At 55.7% G+C, this 19,083-nt stretch overlaps 7 protein-coding genes across 7 annotated transcripts; 3 read left to right on the forward strand and 4 right to left on the reverse strand.

Moving 5' to 3' along the window:
* The first annotated feature begins 125 nt into the window (after window positions 1–125).
* On the forward strand, window positions 126–2,760 carry BDP55DRAFT_669003 (uncharacterized protein). The gene has a single exon (XM_060575267.1). The coding sequence runs from the start codon at window positions 481–483 to the stop codon at window positions 2,515–2,517; it is 2,037 nt and encodes a 678-aa protein (XP_060427722.1). The 5' UTR covers window positions 126–480; the 3' UTR covers window positions 2,518–2,760.
* On the reverse strand, window positions 2,761–6,293 carry BDP55DRAFT_669006 (short chain dehydrogenase). The gene is made up of 8 exons (XM_060575268.1): window positions 5,899–6,293; window positions 5,507–5,843; window positions 5,350–5,439; window positions 4,890–5,277; window positions 4,431–4,839; window positions 3,951–4,379; window positions 3,248–3,861; window positions 2,761–3,195 (listed from the first exon to the last, which is right to left on the reverse strand). Exons 1-8 carry the CDS (start codon window positions 6,055–6,057, stop codon window positions 2,907–2,909), a joined length of 2,715 nt encoding a protein of 904 aa, XP_060427723.1. The 5' UTR covers window positions 6,058–6,293; the 3' UTR covers window positions 2,761–2,906.
* A 2,818-nt stretch (window positions 6,294–9,111) lies between these two features.
* BDP55DRAFT_555741 (D-glycerate 3-kinase) lies at window positions 9,112–10,005 on the forward strand (the record flags this gene model as incomplete). Its single annotated transcript, XM_060569519.1, has 1 exon — window positions 9,112–10,005. The coding sequence occupies one exon, from the start codon at window positions 9,112–9,114 to the stop codon at window positions 10,003–10,005; it is 894 nt and encodes a 297-aa protein (XP_060427724.1).
* Window positions 10,006–10,216: 211 nt separating this feature from the next.
* Window positions 10,217–11,074, reverse strand: BDP55DRAFT_555644 (extracellular mutant protein 11-domain-containing protein; the record flags this gene model as incomplete). The annotated part of the gene is made up of 1 exon (XM_060569510.1): window positions 10,217–11,074. The coding sequence occupies one exon, from the start codon at window positions 11,072–11,074 to the stop codon at window positions 10,217–10,219; it is 858 nt and encodes a 285-aa protein (XP_060427725.1).
* A 1,888-nt stretch (window positions 11,075–12,962) lies between these two features.
* Window positions 12,963–16,202, reverse strand: BDP55DRAFT_555788 (exportin 1-like protein; the record flags this gene model as incomplete). The annotated part of the gene is made up of 6 exons (XM_060569524.1): window positions 12,963–14,002; window positions 14,056–15,339; window positions 15,401–15,491; window positions 15,592–15,873; window positions 15,932–16,021; window positions 16,074–16,202. 6 exons carry the CDS (start codon window positions 16,200–16,202, stop codon window positions 12,963–12,965), a joined length of 2,916 nt encoding a protein of 971 aa, XP_060427726.1.
* An 812-nt stretch (window positions 16,203–17,014) lies between these two features.
* On the forward strand, window positions 17,015–17,688 carry BDP55DRAFT_197676 (LSM domain-containing protein). The gene is made up of 4 exons (XM_060565922.1): window positions 17,015–17,235; window positions 17,287–17,353; window positions 17,419–17,512; window positions 17,569–17,688. Exons 1-4 carry the CDS (start codon window positions 17,162–17,164, stop codon window positions 17,622–17,624), a joined length of 291 nt encoding a protein of 96 aa, XP_060427727.1. The 5' UTR covers window positions 17,015–17,161; the 3' UTR covers window positions 17,625–17,688.
* BDP55DRAFT_197718 (5-formyltetrahydrofolate cyclo-ligase) lies at window positions 17,440–18,877 on the reverse strand. Its single transcript, XM_060565923.1, has 2 exons — window positions 18,461–18,877; window positions 17,440–18,402 (listed from the first exon to the last, which is right to left on the reverse strand). Exons 1-2 carry the CDS (start codon window positions 18,549–18,551, stop codon window positions 17,753–17,755), a joined length of 741 nt encoding a protein of 246 aa, XP_060427728.1. The 5' UTR covers window positions 18,552–18,877; the 3' UTR covers window positions 17,440–17,752.
* Between the last annotated feature and the right edge of the window lie 206 nt (window positions 18,878–19,083).

Below are 19,083 nucleotides of genomic sequence, written 5' to 3' on the forward strand. Positions count from 1 at the left end.
CCACAGTGACTGTCGCTAACCAACGCCTTGCCAGGTAGTGGTCATTCCCCTAAATTCCCCGCATGATCTTCTCAGACACACCCACCTCAGGTACCGGACCACCTGAACAAACCCAAGAGGTACATCGGTGTCGTCCTTGGATGAGTATCGCTCGGCACTAAGGAACCTGGTCACATTCATTTCAACAACGACAACAGTCCCCCGATGTGCGCTTCCCTGTCCGCCATTTCCCAACGACAAGGGGCCCGGCGACATCCTTGACCACTTCACACCACGCATCCTCGCGCCCACTCTTCAGTAAACATCGCGAATATCTTTTCTTTTTTTCCTGCAATAGTCGTCACGTAGTCCTGACTGTGCCTACATGTCGCGGTAGCCTCCTGTCTTCTGCTGTACGTCAGGCGCACGTAGTACTCTCCAGTCGGCCGTCACCCTCGGTTCCATGCCATGCAAGGCCTACGCCAGCCATGAACTGACAAGATGGGCCTCACAACTTTTCTCGGATCCTCTACCGACAAACTCGTCTCCAGCCGCTCCAAGACTTCCTCGTCCAACTCTCTCGACAAGGCGTCTGAGAATGCCTCTTCTCAAACGACAGACGCCGGCCCTGCCTCCACATCCCACCATGGATACATTTACGACGAGGAGCAGCTCCCTGCGCTGTCCCCCGACTGCCCCGATCTTCGCGAGCTCAACAGCAGCCTCGAAGCCCTTGCCGCCATCTTCCCCGACGTTCAGATTCAGGTCTTCCGCGAAATGCTGATCAATTTTGACGAGGAATCGAGGCTGGCTGTGGTGATCGACGCCCTGTTGAAGAATCGCGTCGCCTGGGTCAAGGGTCGCTGGAGGACTGTCGATAACCAACCTGCGAGACCCCCGGTTGTGAACGAAGAAGCGGGAGAGCAGGACGAACCTCTAATCCCTCGCGTCGAAGCCTTCCGAAGTCCCGAGTACAAACACGCCGTGCAAGCGCTGGCTTGGCACGAATTCAAGGGTCTTTCCAGATCCACCATCAACGCCGTCCTCGCCGAGTCCAACTACTCCTATTTCGAAGCCCGCAACACTCTTGTATCGCTCTCGTCAAAATCATGGCGCTTTACCATATCATCCCTCTTCCTCCGCAGGAAACTGGTCGCTACGGGCGAAGCCGAAAACCACCCGCTGATAACATGGAAACCGACCGGCCAAGGCGCCATCGTGCCGTCTCTCAAGGCCACGGGCAATGCCGAGCTCGATTCTGAGCTATACCGTGATTTGGTCCGACCGCTGAAAGATCGGGCGCGGCAAACGCAAGAGCACAAGGATCGAGGTCTGGCTTTCTTGATGAATAATGAAGAAGCCGAGGAAGCCGGCGCTATGCATGAGTGCGCATGCTGCTTTACCGAATCCACTTTTGAGGAATTTACAACCTGCAATACGGACGGACATATGCTCTGTTTCCGCTGTATCCAGCACTCGATTACGGAGGCTGTGTTTGGCCAGGGATGGCACAGCAGCATCGACACAAACCACGGCACGCTGAAATGTCTCGCTGTCGAAGGGAATGGGTGCCCTGGTCATATTCCTTACGAACACATACACCGCGCCATGCTCGAGGAGAAGAAGGGCGCTGAGATCCTCCGGAAACTCGACCAGCGATTGGCAGAAAACAGTCTCCTCACGTCCAACATACCCCTAATACGTTGCCCCTTTTGCGACTATGCAGAAGTGGATGACATTTACCTTCCAGCACAAGAAACGCAACTACGGATCAGGCTTGACAGTCTACTCAGTCTTGCGCTTCTCCTTGTATGCATTGCGACCGTGCCCTTTCTCCTCCCTTTGGTCTTGTTGTCCTCCTTTCTCTGTCTTCTCGTCAGCACGAAGCAGACGATTGGCGACCGCCTAGTCGCACAATGGCACCTGGCTCTTGGCCGCCATCGCCGACGGCGTCGTGGACTGAAGTTTGCCTGTCAAAACCCTGATTGCGGGAAAAGCTCGTGTCTATCCTGCGCAAAGGCCTGGAAAGACATTCACGTATGCAACGAGTCGTCCCTGGTTGCGCTGCGTACACAGGTCGAGCAGGCGATGAGCATGGCCATCAAGCGCGTCTGCCCGCGATGCCATACATCGTTCGTCAAGAACTCGGGCTGCAACAAGCTCACCTGTCCCTGCGGCTACAAGATGTGCTACGTCTGCCGCAAGGACATTGGCGGTACCAACGGAGACGGCGAAGGGTACAGGCACTTTTGCGACCACTTTAGGCCGGACGGTGACCCGCGGCCCTGCACCGAGTGCTCGAGGTGCAATCTCTGGGAGAGCGAGGACACCGACTCGGTGCTGAGGGAGGCCAAGGAAGAGGCCGAGGCCAAGTGGCGCGAGACGGAGAAGCGGGAGCTGAATGGAGCCGAAAAGGCCTTTTTGGAGACGGGCTTCGCCAGGAACGGGGTCTCGCCGGTCGAGCACCGCCTCAAGAATGGTCAATTGCCGACCTTGCCCGAGTTGTGCGACTTTGTGGTTGAGACCATTTTTGTGTGAAGCCGGCTCTGGTAGAAGTGTGCTTTGTAGAGGCGCCAGGACGAGAAAGAAAGAGCAAGAAAGACAAGTGGCTTGGAGTTTTACAGGTTATGATTATACTGGGATATGGGCATCTTTGGGGCGTTCTGGGTCTGCGGAATTAGGAATCGAGGAAGCGGGAGAACGGGAATAAACCTCACAGAACGAGGGTAGAGTGAAGTGAGGACTGTCGTATCGGCGCTCATCTACACAACAAGTAACCTTTTGTAATTTGTCAATAAAATTTCAGCTTTAACCTTCATCAACCCGCCTATTTCCTAAACTTGATTTGAAACAATCTCATGAATCATACAGAGAGACAGATAGCCATTTACTCATACAATCTGAAAGAATGCGCGCCCTTACGCAGCTTAGAGCTTGCTCTTGTCGTCCACCAGCTCCGCCGCGGCGCCGCCAATCGCCAGCTTGCCCGTCTCCTTGACCTTGGTCTGGAAAATGACCTTGCCGCCGTCCTTCCACATCTCCGTTACGAGCGTCTGCCCGGGGATGACGGTGCCGGCGAAGCGCACCTTGATGTTCTTGACGGGGCCGAAGCGCTCGTACACGGCCTTGCCGGCGACGCCGAAGAAGCAGAGGCCGTGAAGGATGGGGGCCTTGAAGCCGCCCATCTTGGCGAATGCAGGGTCGACGTGGAGAGGGCTGTCGGACGTTGGTCAACATCTACAAATGCATGAGGGCTTCAGTCACTTACTTGTAATCACCGCTGAGACGGTACAGCGCCGCCTGCTCCTCGGTCGTCTTCTCCTCGACCACGACGTCGGGGTGGCGCGAAGGAGGCTTGTTCGTTGCCGTGCTGGCGCCGCGGTCCGCGGGCTTCTTCTGACCGCCGAACCCGCCGCAGCCTCGCAAGAACACCGTCATCTCGTTGTAGAAGACGGGCTCCTTGGTCTCGGCGTGGATCGTGGTGATGCCGCTCTTGACAATGGCGGCGTTACCCTTGTCGACGACCTCGAGGAGCTTGCCGGTGGACACGAGCTTGGCGGCGGTGGGAATGGGGTACTTCTTGATCTCGAGGTACTGCTCGCCGTGCAGGAGCATCATAGGGGAGAAGTTGGGGACAATGTCGTCAAAGTTGTACGGCATCTCCGTGTTGAAGGGAGGGATGACGCCGAAAGTCGGCACGACCTGGAAGTCGTCGGCGCCCTCAAAGACGTACTTGAGCTGGTCGCGCTTGGCGCCGATACCCAGGTTGTATAGCATCACGTCGCGCTCCTCGTACTGGAACTCAGTTCCCTTGCCCTCGGCGTTCTGCGCGGCCTTGATGGCGTCGAGGTACTTGCTGTCACCTCCGGAGCTTGCCTCTGACTGTAAAGACACATGATCAATAATTGTTCTTATTTGAAAAACTATTGCTATTTTACAGAATTGCGCCACTGGATGTGTGGGCTTCATACCTTGGACTTGTTGCTCTTGTTCTCCATGTTGGCCATGATACTCTGGAGACCATCCTGTGTCTTCTCAGGGTGGTCGGCGCGGCCATCCTCGAAGTTTCTGATGGAGTCCCAATGCTTGAGAACCTCCTCGGGAGTCAAGGGGACGTCGACGGGGAAGCCGTGGCCGCCGGTTCTCTGCCAGCGGGTCTGGCCGACCCAACCGCTGCCGACCTCGTACAGGCCGCCGGTAGGGTTCTTGGGAACCTTGTCGCTGGAGAGGGCGAGGACGACGGGCGCAATGTAGTCGGGCTTGAAGGCCTGAACCATCTCCTCGGGCATGATGGTTCTTGTCATCGCAGTGCCGGCGTTGGGGGCGATGGTGTTGACGTAGATATTGTACTTGTAACCCTCGAGGGCGAGCGCACGGGAGAAGCCTAGGATACCGCATTTCTGTACGTCTGTTAGTCATCATGTCTCGAGGTTCAGCGTAATGAGACTTACCGCCGCGGCGTAGTTGGCCTGGCCAAAGTTGCCGTAAATACCAGAGGTGGACGTGGTGTTGATGACACGTCCATACTTCTGCTTGAGGAAGTACGGCCAGGCGGCCTTGGTGACCTTGTAGGTACCACGGAGATGAACGTTCAGGACGGGGTCCCAGAGGCTATCGTCCATGTTGTTGAAGGCCTTGTCGCGGAGGATGCCGGCGTTGTTGACAATGATGTCAATGCGTCCGAAAGCATCAATCGCGGCCTTGACAACGGCATCACCGTCTTCTGCTGAGGCCTTGACGCCGACAGCCTTGCCACCCATCTTCTTAATCTCGTTGACCACGTCGTCGGGGTTGGCCAAGTCGTTGACAACGACCGTGGCGCCGTGCCTGGCGAATGCCAAACTGTAAGCACGACCGATACTGGGAACCGTTAGCTGTGGATAATCACATGCGAGGCTTCATAAGCTTACCCTGCACCACCACCGGTGACGAGCGCCACACGGCCGGTGAAGTCAACCTTGTCACCTTGCTCGTTGGGGCCCATCTTCATGGAGTCCTCCAAGAGGGTCAAGAAGTCATTCGGGCCAGAGGGGTACTGAGGCTTGGAGAAATCAATGGCCTGATCCCACTTCTTGATAACAGCGCTGGGTGTGTAGCTGTCGTCGGCCTTGAGGAGTTGACCGCTGGACCGCTCCCAACGCAGCTTGGCAATGTGACCACCGCCAACCTCGAAGATGGATCCGTTCTCGTCCTTGTTGTCCTTATGTACGAGGACGGAGACGAGAGGGACGACCCATTCGGGCTTCAAGATCTCCAGCACATCGGGCGGCATCACAGTCTGGGTCATTCTGCTGGCGGCTGTTTGTACCAGTTAGCGCACACGATTTCCCCTGCCCACGGCTCCGCTTGCCCAGCACACGTTGCACTTACCGATTGGTGCAATGACATTGGCCAGAATGTTGTACTTGGCGCCCTCCTTTGCCAGAGTCTCGGTGAAGCCCACCATGGCCAACTTGGCAGCTGCATGAACCGAATTAGTATATCTCAAGGCGGGTTGTATCAATTGGGCGTCGGCTGCGACACGTACCAGAGTAGTTGCACTGGCCGAAGCTGCCGAAGAGACCGGCAGCCGAGGCCGTGTTGATGACACGGCCGTACTTTTGTTTCCTGAAATGGGGCCATGCGGCGCGGGCGCACTTGTACGATCCCTTGACGTGCACCTTCATAATCAGGTCCCAGTCCTCGTCCTTCATGTTCTTGAAGCTGATATCGCGCAGGATGCCAGCATTGTTGATCAGCACGTCGATGCGGCCAAAGTTCTGGATCGCCGTCTCGATGATCTTGTCACCGTTCTCGACCGAATCGTAGTTGGCCACGGCCTTGCCGCCGGCAGCCTTGATCTCGTTGACGACAACGTCGGCAGCCTGGATAACTGTACATCAGCCCTGCGCACTCGGACACTTTTGTCAGATGCCATACCTTGGTTGAGGTGCCCTCGCCCTTGAAAGAACCTCCCAGGTCGTTGACGACGACGCTGGCGCCGCGGGAGCCGAAGAAGGTGGCATAGGCCTTACCGAGGCCACCGCCAGCGCCAGTGACGACGACGACCTGGTCGTCGAAGCGTAGCTGACCAGCCATTGTGTGTATGTGATGTATTGAGAAGAGAGAGAGAGAACAGTCGCTAAATGGGTGTATAGAGGGCACAGAGAAATCCAGACAAGTGTTGAGCGTAAGGGAATAGGGTATGTAGGAAGAGTTCGCAACGTTGATCAATCCAATGATTCTTTGCTTCGTGGGAAAAAGGGACAGGACGTGGTGGTTTTCTTAACTTCTGCGCTTCCGGCAACTGTCTTCTGTGCAGCGTGACGGCAGCCGCTCAGAGAGCCGAGGCAGCTTCCTGTGTCCGAAGCCGACAAAATACGCTAGTCCGAGAGCGGCTAAGGCCAAACTTCACATGCTACGTTTGCCGTGGGTTAAAAAGTCTCCAATCGACTCGAGCCTGTCGCGGACCTGTGGTACGTACATACCCCATGAGGTCATGTGGGGAAGGGACTCGACCCCGCCACCCCATGTCACATGTCCCCTGCTCGAGCCCCCCCCCCAATCTGGCCATTCAGAGCGCTGTATTGGCCCAGCCTCTGGTCGGCAACGGGTACGTACTTCCCCAGTATCTCCCCAGTGTCTGGCGCCGTGGAACACTGGGGAACGGCCACTCCAGCCAAAGGTGAGAGGGCGGGATGCCGTGCCCACTCGATGCCGACGGATGCTGACTTTGATGGTCTCCAGAGTCCAGGGACCATAAGGTAGGTCGCTGCTACCTGGAAGGCGCCGACGAAAGATCCGGTATGGATACCAAGCCCCTTCTTCCTACTGGTCCACCCCAGCTGCCGACCAAAGTCTCCCGTGGGAGGTCCAGAGTCCCCTGTGAATCGTGCAACTCTAAAAAAGTAACGAATGGTTCCCTACGAGGAAATTTAGCCTTGGTAAGATCTCGGGTATGTTCGCCTACCGCACGTGTCGACATGCCGTGGAGTTCTGCCGATTCTTCCTAGGCTCCTTGCTTAGCTGATTATTCATTCATTAAAGGTGAAGTCTTTCTGCGTCTGATTGAGCCTTTGACCCAATGACAGCTTTTATCCCACCCCAAATCATGTAAAAACATCGCCAACTGCCGGTACCTTACCAATACTCATTGGCTACCTAGGTACGGAGGTGCGTCTCAATAGTCCTTGCAGTTGCTGCCAAGACCAACCCCTGCCATAGACAGGGGAGTCGACAAGGGGCTGGCTAGGGTGTGTACAAGCGGCAGAATTCGGCCACTTCCACCCACTGTAATTATCGTCAATTCAGCGGTAAAAAGTCGTCAATTGAGGTCAATTAGTGGTCGTTTGACGGTATAATCCAGCCCGACGACCCTCTTTGTATTCATTGCCGCCCTCTAGGGCAATTATCTGTTGGATGTGGTGAGGTACCCTTTCTATCCATTTCTGGATCTCCTCTTGCGGTAATGCTTTCCAGCACTCTTGCCAGCGACGTACTGCTTCGGCCCGTGACGAAGGCGCCCCCTTCCTGGTGGTCCATCTCTTCATCCACGGCCAGCAAGGTTCAATGGGATTGAGGTCGGGCGAATTACCCGGCCAGAGAAGCTTCGTAATCTCGAAAAGGCTGTACGTATAGTGGGTGAAGTGATGGTCGTGAGCGGGTGCCTTGTCCTCTTGTACGATTGGATTACCAGGTAATCCTTTGATATAAGGGAATAATTTGGGTAATAGGATCTCTTTGCGGTATCTGTACCAGTCAATTCCGCCCTTGCCGTTCCGTATTAACTTGCCCGACTTCGCATTCCAATTGAATTGGGGCTTACGGCCCGGTTGGTTCCGTAAGCCCATTCGCTCCATACCACTCTCGAGCTCCCACTGTTGACGTCGAACGGGCTCGAGCTCTGCGTTAAGCTCGGTAATCACTGCGTCGGCAGCCTTCCTCTCAGCAGCAGTCTCGGGAATCCAACAGTGGCACGGCCCTTTCGAATCGTATGAGAAAGACCCCCAAAACATGAATTCGGAATAACCCTTCCACCTCTCTCGTATGCACTGCCTAGAGTAGGCCTCGTCTGGGCGACGCCAGAGCTTATAGCTACCGCGGCGGTGGTTGAGGGCAACCGCGGTCTCGTCTGACCATACAACCCGCTTCCAATCGTCGAGGGTCCAGTATTGGTGGTCGAGGCACCACTTAAGTCGCTCTTGCCGCATCCTTTTCGTTAAGCCTGGCTTGCGGGTTGGTTTGGTCTTGTGGAAGCCATAGCGACGAAGGATTCGCCAAACAGTCATTGCAGATACGTCAACGCCCTCGTCCCTTAATAGGTCCCCAGCAATATCAGTACAGTTCTTTTCACGCCCATACCGGTCGCGGCAGACCTTGCGGATGACGGCATCGTTGACCTCTTTCGTCTGTTTGGTTGGACGGCCACTTCGGGGGGCATCTTCGTAATGGGCGGGCTCAATCGAGAAGGTAGGAGCAGTTGGGTCGAATCCGTTCTTTTTTGCGCGGGCAAGAACGTCGTAAACAGTTCGAACTGGAATTTCTAGAGCCTGAGAGACCTGTTCAGCAGTCCACCCAACAAGTCGACTTCGTAGAGCAAGAATCACTGCCCTGACGCCTGGATCTAGCTTCTTCTTTGTCGGCATCTCAGGATCCATACTGAGGAAAAAAGAGCAGCGTAGTAAGTAGCGATTTGGCGGTTTTGATATTATCGTAGGATTAGTGGTAGTATCGTAATGGCGGTGTATGGGGTAAAATCGTTGCTATGGGCAGTGCTGGGGGGAAAGTAAGTAAAGTGGGTCAAGATCAATCCCTAGGCTCTTATTGGTTCAGATGGGCAGTAATTGTGGGTCTGAGGCTTGGCAGCGACTGCAAGGACTATTGAGACGCACCTCCGTACGGATACTCTCACCAAGATGCACCCGCGGTGATCAGATTAGCCGAAAATGAGCCTTTGCTCGGCGCGCAAATAAGATAAGCGTCTCGGCGTCAACCCGCCGCGAAGATGCATATCGCCCCGCATCCCGCTGAACCCCGCCGGCCACCTCTCGGCATCGGCGCCCAAACGGCCATGAACTCCCTCACTCTCGCCGGACCACCTCCGCATCCACAAGCACCGCCCGATCACCGGTCCCCATCATCACCACCGCAGCCATGGCCTCCGCAGCACCGCCCATCATCGACGACAAATCCCCCCTCTGCATCCCCTTCATAACAACCCTCCTCAAAAAGCGCACCAACCCCCAAAATGAATCCCCACGCCCCTTCATAATTGGCCTCAACGGCGTCCAAGGCGTCGGCAAAACAACCCTCGTCGCCGCCCTAGCCTCCTCCCTCACCCAACTAGGCCACCCCACCCTCGTCTTCAGCATCGACGACCTCTACCTCCCGCACGCAGACCAACTCGCCCTCGCCAGCTCACACCCAGACAACCTCCTTGTCCAACAGCGCGGCGAACCAGGAACCCACGACACGCAGCTCGCAAAGGCTTTCTTCGACTCCATCACAAAAGGGCACCCCACCAGAGTCCCCTCGTACGATAAAGCAGCTTTCTCCGGCCAGGGGGACCGCGTCCCCGAGAGCCAATGGACAGAAGTCAACGGGCCAGGCCAACCCAAGGTCCAAGTCGTCATCTTTGAGGGCTGGTGCGTCGGTTTCCGCGCCCTGGTCGAGGCCGAGGTGGAAGCCAAGTGGAAGGCGCCCAGCAGGACGCTCCAGAAGCATAAGCTCGAGCACTTGCTATTGGTGAATGAGAGGCTGAAAGCGTACGACGCCATGACTGATCTCCTCGATGTCTTTATCCACATTGATGCCGAGGACACGCAGTACGTCTACGACTGGCGTCTGCAGCAAGAGGCTGCGCTCCGTCGGGAGAGGGGCACGGGCATGACGGACGAGCAGGTTGTCAAGTTCGTCGACGGCTACTACCCTGCTTATGAGCTGTTTTCGGATAAAGTCAGGAAGGGGGTCCTGCCAGACAGTCCGGGCCACCAGATGAGACTCGTCGTCCGTAAAGACAGATCGGTAAAGGAATCATTTGTATTGTGAGGACAGTCTTATCAACGATGTAGAGACTACCTGTGCCAACGCCGGGAGTATACTACAGACAAGAAAACCATCCCAATACGCCAGTCATGATAGCCATTAATCGTTAGCCATAAAGTGTCGTCAAAATTCGCTACACATCCCAACGCCTTGTTTCCGTCAACACGATAAAATGATCCAGGGCGCCTTGTGGTGATACTCTGTAGAACGTGTTTCAAATCTCCTTGTCTGCCAACATGTCCTCGCCCTTGTGGCGGATTTTGCTCAGCTTCTTTGTAATGTTCTCAGTCCGGACGCGAACTGCCTCTTCCCGGTTGGCGATTTCGGTCTCGAAGCGATCAACCATGTCTCGCTTCTCCCTACGAGCGTCTTTCAGCTTCTGCGCAACAAGGCCGAACTGCTCCAGAAACCAGTCGCCCGAGCGTTCCCAGTCACCAACATTCATCTGACTAAAGAAGTTTTTCTGATCGGATTCGCGCTGACCTTTGAAATGATCGAGCTTGACCGAAAGACTGTCACCGTTCAGAGGCGTAGCCGTTGGAAGGGATGTCTTGGCAGGGTCTTCGTCAAAGGGTTGCTCGCGCAATTGGGAGTATGTCATCCCCAGGAGCTCGTTATCTCCGTAGTCACACTGATCACGACGTCGCTTCCGTGACTTGTCTCGCTGGCCGAAGGCCGCAATTGGAAGCGAGCCTTCGAGGGGGCGCGCCTCCGATGGCATACTCTTCGTACGACTAGCCCGAGGAGTGCCGTGGTCGTCTTCCGTGGCAGGATAGTCACTAGCCAGGCTGCCGTCGACATCTTCTTCCTCTAGAAAGAGTTCGGCCCGTCGCGACTCCGGAGGCCTGTCTCTCCTGACAATGCGCCTTAGATTTTGCTGTGGCGGGGGGACTTTACGGGTTGGGGCGTCCGAGAAGACTTCCTCGTCATCTTCAAATGCGGGGGGTCCGTACGGTCGCTTCACAGCAGTGGGGTGAATGGCAACCCTCGTCTGGCGCTGCGGAGAGTAGTTGTAGAGAGGTTCGCTCGAGTATGCATCGTGCTCATGTTGTTGCTCTCGCGAGTGAATCATGCCGCCTTGTGTGATAGGTAGGGCTTGTTGCATATTTGGCATAACTCTCATGGTGCCGTTTTTGCCAATGATGAAGGGCATCCCGTTTTTGCCTATTGGCTGCTGGGTATTCTCGAACTTGAGCATCGCAGGCACTTCGGCAGCGGGTTGCAGCGAGTGCGGAGCTGCACCAAGGCGGTCATCGATACCGGCGTCGAACCGTTCGGTGCGTTGGGTGGTAGGCGAGCCGAACTGACTATCTATGTGAGACTCGGGCCAGAAGCCGGGCCCATCACTGCTCTGCGAACTAGAACGCTTTCGTTGCTGTGGTATCGGGGAGCTATCGGGCAAAGGCTGGCGAGGATGCATGGGCGGCGCAGATTGAGGTTGGGCAGGGCCAGGCTCAGGCTGGCGGATATGGGATGCCAAGGGTATGGCAGACGCCAGAGGCTTGGGGGCAGGGAGCCTCGCAGACTCGGTGATGGCCTGGCGAGTAGGGAAGCCAGTTGCCTCGGAGCGTTGTTGGTTCGGCTGGTTGTTGTTTCCGACTGGAAGGCCCGAGTCCATGGACGCATTCCTGGCGTACTGGGCCATTCGGTTTGTGCCACTGCTTGGAGGCATGTTTGCGGTGGGAACGGTGAGCCTGGGTCTTTGAGATTTCTTCGTCAAAATGCTATGATCTTGTATCGGAGCTTCGGAAGAGAGCGATCGGACGCAAGGAGTTGGTGCCGTCGTGATTCGGGAGCTCGAGCTAGGTGACGGCTGTCGGGGAGGTTTTCACCTCCAAATCTTGAGTTGGCGCTGGGCCAGTGCTCATTCGACTGCTTGGAAGCAAACGGGAGATACGATGTGGATACAGAGGCGGTTTGGGAGGTCGAGAAGCGATCATGACGAGACATCATTCATTCGCTCTTCACTTTTTTGGCCGTCGTCGCGTCGAGCAGGTCCAAGTCGCGGTACTTGCGTCGGGGGTCATTAAGCTGTGACCAATGGCATCTAGCGTATGCAGAGCCCGGACCACTTACGGGGGTAATTGTCCAAGTTCGTGATCCGTCGTTCCCAACCAGGGTGTGTCTATAAGATCGTTCCTCGCGACTTACACAACGGTTCTGTCCCTCTAGAAATTCATAAACGGTCAAGTACAGGGATAATGGAACCGATTACTTTGACAGGGACTCTGAAGATCCCATACGAGAGAGTCATCAACAAGGTCCGATTACAAACCAAGCTCTGGAAACCTCTGGTTACGGGCCGTCATCCTAGGACTGGCCCTATTCTATACGTACCACATACAACTCGTGATTCAGTGTCCTTTGTTCCTCAAAGAGCCCAAGAGAAAAGAGCCCAAGAGAAAATATTAAAGCCAGCATTGTCCTACGTAGCAGGGACACCGTCACAAGTCAAAGACCGGATTGAAAACTTTTGAATTCTCGACCTGCTCTAACCAGGCAATGCGCCCCTATCAGTCGGTCTGTGAAAGGCCATCGCTCATTGCCGCCCCAAACATGTTCAGCCATGTATGCTCACAAGTCTCGGTCTATCGTCTTTGTCTCTACTTTGCAGAGATCGAGGTGCGTCCCCAACAACTGCACCACACTCGTGACCCGACTCCTCCCGCTTCCCCAGCTATTGCCTCGAACTAGGCTTCGAAATGCCCTCCGCCCGTCATCTTCTGCCTGCCTCGGCCAAAGGACACTGGAGCCCAAGTGTCATTCATTCTAGTACTGTCCGCATCTAGTCAGGTCTAGCGGAGGCTCTCCATCTCCAATCTCTCCCATTTCCACCCCCTGATAATGAAACCATAGCCAGTTCGGTGGGCAGCACATTACCCCGACCCTCTAGGCTGCCCTGAACAGCACTCGGGGTAGTGGTGGCCTTGATAATACCGTCCTCCATCAGAATCTCACCCTTAACCTGTGAAGTGGAAACGAGCTGCCTCCAGCTGGCCAAGTCCCTCTCGCGGAGCCACGTAGCGCCGACGATATGTGTTGGTGAAGTCTTGCAGCAGTGCTCTCACCTGTCTGATGGCGGTGGGATCGTTGCCACTGAGACGCTCTCTGATCTTGGCCATGAGTCGGTTGGCCTCAGCGGGCGTGATGGTGCCCGGAGGCAGGAGCTGGATAGTGTTCTCAACCCACGTCGTCGTTTGGGCGGGGAATAGCTCGAACATGGCCAGCAAGACGCCACTACCGTCAGCGAAGCAATCCCGAGGGAAGGTAATCATCATTCCGGCCATGACCTGCTTGACGAGCTTCTCCCCGTGAGTGGCAAGAAGCTTGCTCACCACCTCACGAATCTGAGCAGCCACATCCGGTGGCAGGACATCAGATGTCGCAGGGTTGTCACCTCCGTACGTGAGGAGATCACGCAGGAAGTGAAGCGTCGCCGAGAGCGGATCGCGCTGCTCCAAGGTCAGGGCGTAAATGGCAGCCTCAAAGATGGGCCCCAAGAGCTCAGATGGTACGATTCTGCCGGGGTAGTAGAGAAGTGCGTCAATCAGAAGTCTGAAGAAGTCCTCGATGACGTCGGGCAGCTCGCTCGGCTGCAGCTCACTCATGACACGCAGGAATGTCGTGGTCTGGGCTTCGAAGAATGCATAGATGCTCTGCGTGATCTCTTGGTTGACGTGCTCCCGGTCTTCAGAGAACTCGCGCAGAATCGCAGCCGTGACCCAGAGGAACGCGCCTTGCCTCGAAGCAGCGAAGCCGCCGGCCAGCTTGTTGGCCATCTCCGGCAAAAGGGGTGTCATGGCGGTTCGGTAGGAGATGATCATGTTTCGCCAGCAGCGGCAGATCCTCTCGCAAATCGGAACGAAGCCCATAAAGTTGTCCAGGATTGTTGCCAACACGGGGAAAACCTCCTGCCAGTACTTCACCGCCGGGTTCTCCTCGCCAGGACCGACGTACGGCACCACGATTTGAATGAAGATGGTAATGAGCTGGAGGTGGTCTAAAGTCGAGTTAGCCGCGTGTCCCTGACTGATGTACTTGGTCAAAACCTACCTGCGAGCGCCAGCTTGCCCTTGTCGTCGGTTGCAAGGTTGGCCTTGTTCATCAGCCGCTGCACCAACGGGTCGCAGTAGAGCTTGAGCAGCTTGTAGATCTCGGTGGGCGGCTGCACAGCAACAACGCTGGCAACGCCCTCCGTGATCTCTTCCTGGCTCTGGTCGGGCAGCTTGTCGAGAATCTGGTCGTAGAACTCTTGCATCTGGATGACCTGGCCACTCAGGAGCTGCTTGCAATCGGTACAGAAGTACTTGATAGCCATGGCCGCGGCTCTAACAACTTCCTTCGAGTCCGTCTGGAACGATGTCACAATGTAGTTGAACTGAGGCTCCAGGTACTCGGGGTGCGCCGAAGTCCACTCGGTGTAGCGACCCAGTACCATGATTGTGGCAAAGCGAAGCTTCTCGTGGCTGGGGATCTGGACAAGAAGAGGCATGAGCTGAGGCAGGACAATGTTCTCCTCCTTGTCAACCATCTGTCCCATGGCACGCATGGCGAAAAGAGGGGCCTCAAGCTCTTGCCAGTGAGGGACCGAGGTCGCGGAAGCCTGACCAGCATAGCTGTGCATCCAGATCTTGATGGCCTCGAGAACCTTTGTGAGGCAGTCAGTAACACCCATTACCTCACAAGAGTCCTTGAGAGTATCGCCCATCTGGTGTCTGAATTCGCGGAACTTCTCCTCGGCCTCGCGGTCGCCGTCGAATAGATCCGTCTCGCTCGCAGACTCGGACTGCGGGTACTTCAGGTGTGAGAGCAAGATGTCGACCAGCTTTGAGTAAATGTCCACAAGCTCCAGTCTGGCCTGGATGTAGCGTTCCAAGACGATGTACTGCTTCAGCTCGTACCAGAACTGGAATGTGTGCTCAATGACATCGCGGTCCTTGTCTCTGGCGGCGCATTCGAGGACGGCGTCCACAAGGGGTCTGAAGTGGCCAGGTTCACGGGCAATCGCCACAACCCAGGCCTCCGCGGCCAAGGCGAAGATCTTGGTAAGAGACTTGTAGACCTCGGTGTCCTCCTCTTCAACAACCACGGCGATCCTTTGACGGAGAGCAATAACGCGGGGGAGGAGAATCTGGATCGTCTCCAAGTTGTCATCCACATCCCGCGTTTCTCTAAAGACTGTGCACAAGCATTCCGCTGCCTCCTGGGAAGCTGAATCGTTGCCCACACCGTTGAAGATGACGTCGAGGAGGGGTGAGTTGACGACGGTGCTGACGGGGACCTCGCGTAGCCACGATGTGATGCACTCCATCAGCTGTGGGTTCTGAGCGGCGGATGCTACATCAGAGAGTCAGCTTTGACCGCAAAAAGGGGGCCGCAAGAGGAGGGTGGGCATTACCAGAAGATTGTGAGTAGTTGATGAGCAACTGCACGACCTGATCCGTATTGTCACCCAGCAATTCCTTGGTCCGCTCGGAAAGCTCTTCTTCCTATCATTGCCAATTAGACTCTGATCCTTGTTGAAATCGGCCCGGTAAAACCACGTCGCGGGAAGTGAGAAGCCGTTCGATGTTTCCGTGATCCACATACAGTTAAGGTGATTTTGCGGCCTTCGGTCACCTCCTCGGGCAGCACGCGCAGGAAGTCGAGGATGGCTGCGTGGCTCTCGACGCTGTCACTGAGAGCCGAAACCACCGTGGGAAGGACGTCCTTCCACGTCGTCATCTGCACCGCTAGTGTTGCCAGACAGACGCAAAGCTGGACTCGTATCGGCTTGGGGCCGGCGGCGAAGTCTTTGAGGAGGAGAAGGATTTGATCCCGCAACGCAGGGTGTTCGGCTTCTGGGACTTGCGTCGAAAGGTCGTAGGTGATCTGGAAAAAACGCCATAGTGAGCTCGCTGTCGCATCAAGTATCGCCGCAACTATCTACCTTTCCGCGCAAAGTAATGGCCGCAAAGAGCTGGGCCTCGGGCTCTGCGCTGTTCTTGAGGATACCAAAGATGGTGCTCCACGCAGAGTTCTGCAAAGGTCCGTTAGTAAGTGTGTTGGTCTCCGTATCCGGGTGTCCTGACAGATTTCTGGAATCGTTCCAAGTAGGCGTGCGCCTTCTTCTTGTTCTCTTGCTCGCCACCACGCATCGTAACCATAGCCGATAGGACATCGTGGGGCGCAAAGGCCTCTGAGGCACCGTTCGTGGCCATGATTCCGGGCCTAAGAGTATCGCAGGTGTCACTCGTTGGGAGGATGGACGGCGCGGGCAACCAAGGTGCGATTTCGGGGTGAGGTGGCAGTTGAGGAAAGTGGCGGTTGTGGTGCTATTTGACGTCGCGCTAGGGAACCGCAAGGGCGGTAGGAATATAAGGAAAGTCCAAGGTCTCGCGCAGCAGAGGGAGGACGTGAGCTCTTTGCGGGCTGTAAGGAGCGTCGAGCTGCTGGGTGGCAGATTGAAGGGCTATCAAAGCAGTGCGCCGACAATAGTCCAAAAGTGGCAGATGGAGGGGGTGGTGGAGGGAGGTTCGCGAAAGGAAAATAAAACGTCAGTCAGGCTGGCGGGACAGCGGGCGGATCAGAGCACAAGGAACCTAAGGTAACCTAACTAGAGCCGGCTAAGACAGTTTTACCGCAGAGCACTGTCGTAGGGCACCTCAAAGACAGACGACAGGGCAGGGCCGGGGCCCGGGGTACCTTAACCTTGGGGGGGGGGGGGGGGACTGTGGCTTTCATTTCGAGAAAAGGTACTTTAGTCTGCCACCCAGTATCGCGTGGATGGGTAAGTATCTTTGACAACGACCAAGGTTGACCACGGGCGAGCAAAGTGTTGCAGGGGTGAGGCCTGTCTCTAAGAGCAGGCTACACATGACATAGTCCACAATATCCCCAATTTACCATCTAACATTGGTCTGTTCAACGTGTCTGCCAGTAAGTGGAACATCGTTTCGCCAGCTCCGCCCAAATTCTCCCAGCGACTGACCGAACCTTGCGCATCGGACCTGGGCCAGGCAGAGAGTACCAAGCCAGCCTCTCTGCGATCTTGCTCAGCTTGCGACCAATTGCCCCACGACTCTTCATCGACACGATCCAAACGCGACCGACGAGCACCAACGCCTACTACCCGAGCCCGGCCACCTACACGCTTCAATCCCAACCTACACACGCGAAAATGACCGGACGTGGAGGCGGTGGCGGTCGCAGAGTCCTGCTTCCTCCCATCAACTTCATCTTCAAGCTCCTCCAGTCAGTCCTGGCTTTGTGTTTTTATTATATCTTGTACTGACCCCTCGATAGACAACACACTACGGTCCAAATCTGGCTGTACGAGCAGCTGTCGATCCGAATTGAGGGCAAGATTAGGGTGCGCGCGTCTTCTCTCCCACTTGTACACCTCGACACGGCGGCTAACACTCAAGGGTCCGATAGGGTTTCGACGAGTTCATGAACCTCGTCATTGACGACGCGGTCGAAGTGAAGCAGGTGACCAAGACGAACCCCGAAGAGAAGAGGAAGCCGTTGGGTATGCCATCCCACCGCCAGAGACGTCGAAGCGCGGATTCGCTAACCCGCACGCAGGACAAATATTGTTGAAGGGCGACAACGTGTCGCTGATCCAAAGTTTATCGAGCTAGAGAAACGACTCGAGTTTAAAGAGGATGACGCCACGACGGCGAAGCACGCTCTGGGGCGACTGCATAAAAAAAGTTGATACCACGGATCTGTCACCACGAACAAGGCTAGGCGGCATGAAGAAAAAAAGCTATTTGTTGTGGGATCTGTCTGCCGGCCTCTTGACCTCCCCGTTCCCCAAAACGAGACCATGGAGTGGTTGGTCATGCTGAGCCACGGGAATAGGTCCGTCGGAGGGTCGAGAGATGAACTGCTCCGCGAGAGCCAGGCCGTAGAGCAATACAGGACGCTTGGGAGACGACAGCTCCCCGTCATATTTTGCCGTGTACCTGCGGATGAAAAGATCATAAAAGCCCTTTCCGTGCCCAAGGCGCCGTAGTGAGCCCGACTTGTCATCGACGTCGAATGCAACACCGGGGAGTAGCATCAGGTCCAAGAAGGAGGAGTCAGGGGACTCGGCACCAGGCTCGCCTAGGACCCGGTCTCTCTGGTGTACCGTCTCGGGGTCAATGCTGGGAATGCCCCATTTGTCGGGTTGCAGTGACTCGTAGTCGTGGATGTCGCGCAGACGGACCATGTCCATGACCCTGGGCGGTGTCTCCCCAGGCGGGAAAGGCGACTTGTGTAAGTAGGGAACGTAGACGTGCTTGCCTGTTGACAGAGCGTGGCGCACGATTTGATCTGTCTGGACTTCGCCAAAGGGCATTGAGAGGAAGACGCTGACCCTCTGTGCTTCCACGTATGGTCTGAACGTCTTGAGCGTCTCAAATACTGTGCGGCCTAGGTTGAAGTAGGTTAAGATGGTGTTTGGGCGCAGCTTTGGAAGTGTATATCTCACTCTGGTTATTGATGGATTCATGGGCAATGAGGGCGAGCCTGTCCTTCATGACAGAACGCAGCTGGTTCTTTGCAGCTACTAGAGAAGTCATGGCTATTTTGAGTGAGACAGAAGTCTCGATAGCTAGAGAGTGATGAGTGGTAGGCGGACCGACCTCCAAGGCTCTGTGTAAGTGAAGCTTTGCAGCACTTTGGAGATGCAGGGGAGCTCTAAGTGAGGCAAGGTACCTGTGATGGCTGAACGACTTTAGTTCCGATCACCGGTGGGCCTAAGTCTGCTTATACTTGTTATAGAGATACTCTGCCGGTACGCATATGCATCAAAGGGGATGCACCAGCCACTTGGGAGATGCATTCGCCCCACTGTGGCACAGCAACGTCTACCCTTCGTGTAAGAATGACGTTGGTACACTATTGGCTCTTCGAAGCCGATGGGATTTACCGAGGTGTTGGTCGATACTCTCTTGAGAATAATCGCTTCCACGCATAAACAGGGTGACGAAACCTTCGCCTTGCTGGCGCTTCCCAACAGGACGCAACCAATCGAGCGCATAATCCCACAGCAACATGTTCAGACCTTGGGAGACAGGCCGTCAGTGGGCTAGAAATCAATCGCTTGGGTAG

The sequence above is a fragment of the Colletotrichum godetiae genome, assembly GCF_030913485.1.
Source record: "Colletotrichum godetiae strain CBS 193.32 chromosome Unknown BDP55scaffold_29, whole genome shotgun sequence".
Taxonomy (NCBI): Eukaryota; Fungi; Ascomycota; class Sordariomycetes; order Glomerellales; family Glomerellaceae; genus Colletotrichum; species Colletotrichum godetiae.

Coding starts and splice junctions, on each gene's coding strand:
- BDP55DRAFT_197676 (XM_060565922.1), top strand. CDS start 17,162: ATGACCGGACGTGGAGGCGGTGGCGGTCGCAGAGTCCTGCTTCCTCCC. Junction 17,236..17,286: donor TTCATCTTCAAGCTCCTCCA/GTCAGTCCTGGC, acceptor ACCCCTCGATAG/ACAACACACTACGGTCCAAA. Junction 17,354..17,418: donor GAATTGAGGGCAAGATTAGG/GTGCGCGCGTCT, acceptor AGGGTCCGATAG/GGTTTCGACGAGTTCATGAA.
- BDP55DRAFT_669003 (XM_060575267.1), top strand. CDS start 481: ATGGGCCTCACAACTTTTCTCGGATCCTCTACCGACAAACTCGTCTCC.
- BDP55DRAFT_669006 (XM_060575268.1), bottom strand. CDS start 6,057: ATGGCTGGTCAGCTACGCTTCGACGACCAGGTCGTCGTCGTCACTGGC. Junction 5,844..5,898: donor GCGAGGGCACCTCAACCAAG/GTATGGCATCTG, acceptor ACAGTTATCCAG/GCTGCCGACGTTGTCGTCAA. Junction 3,196..3,247: donor CGTCTCAGCGGTGATTACAA/GTAAGTGACTGA, acceptor AACGTCCGACAG/CCCTCTCCACGTCGACCCTG.
- BDP55DRAFT_197718 (XM_060565923.1), bottom strand. CDS start 18,551: ATGACTTCTCTAGTAGCTGCAAAGAACCAGCTGCGTTCTGTCATGAAG. Junction 18,403..18,460: donor TGAATCCATCAATAACCAGA/GTGAGATATACA, acceptor ACTTCAACCTAG/GCCGCACAGTATTTGAGACG.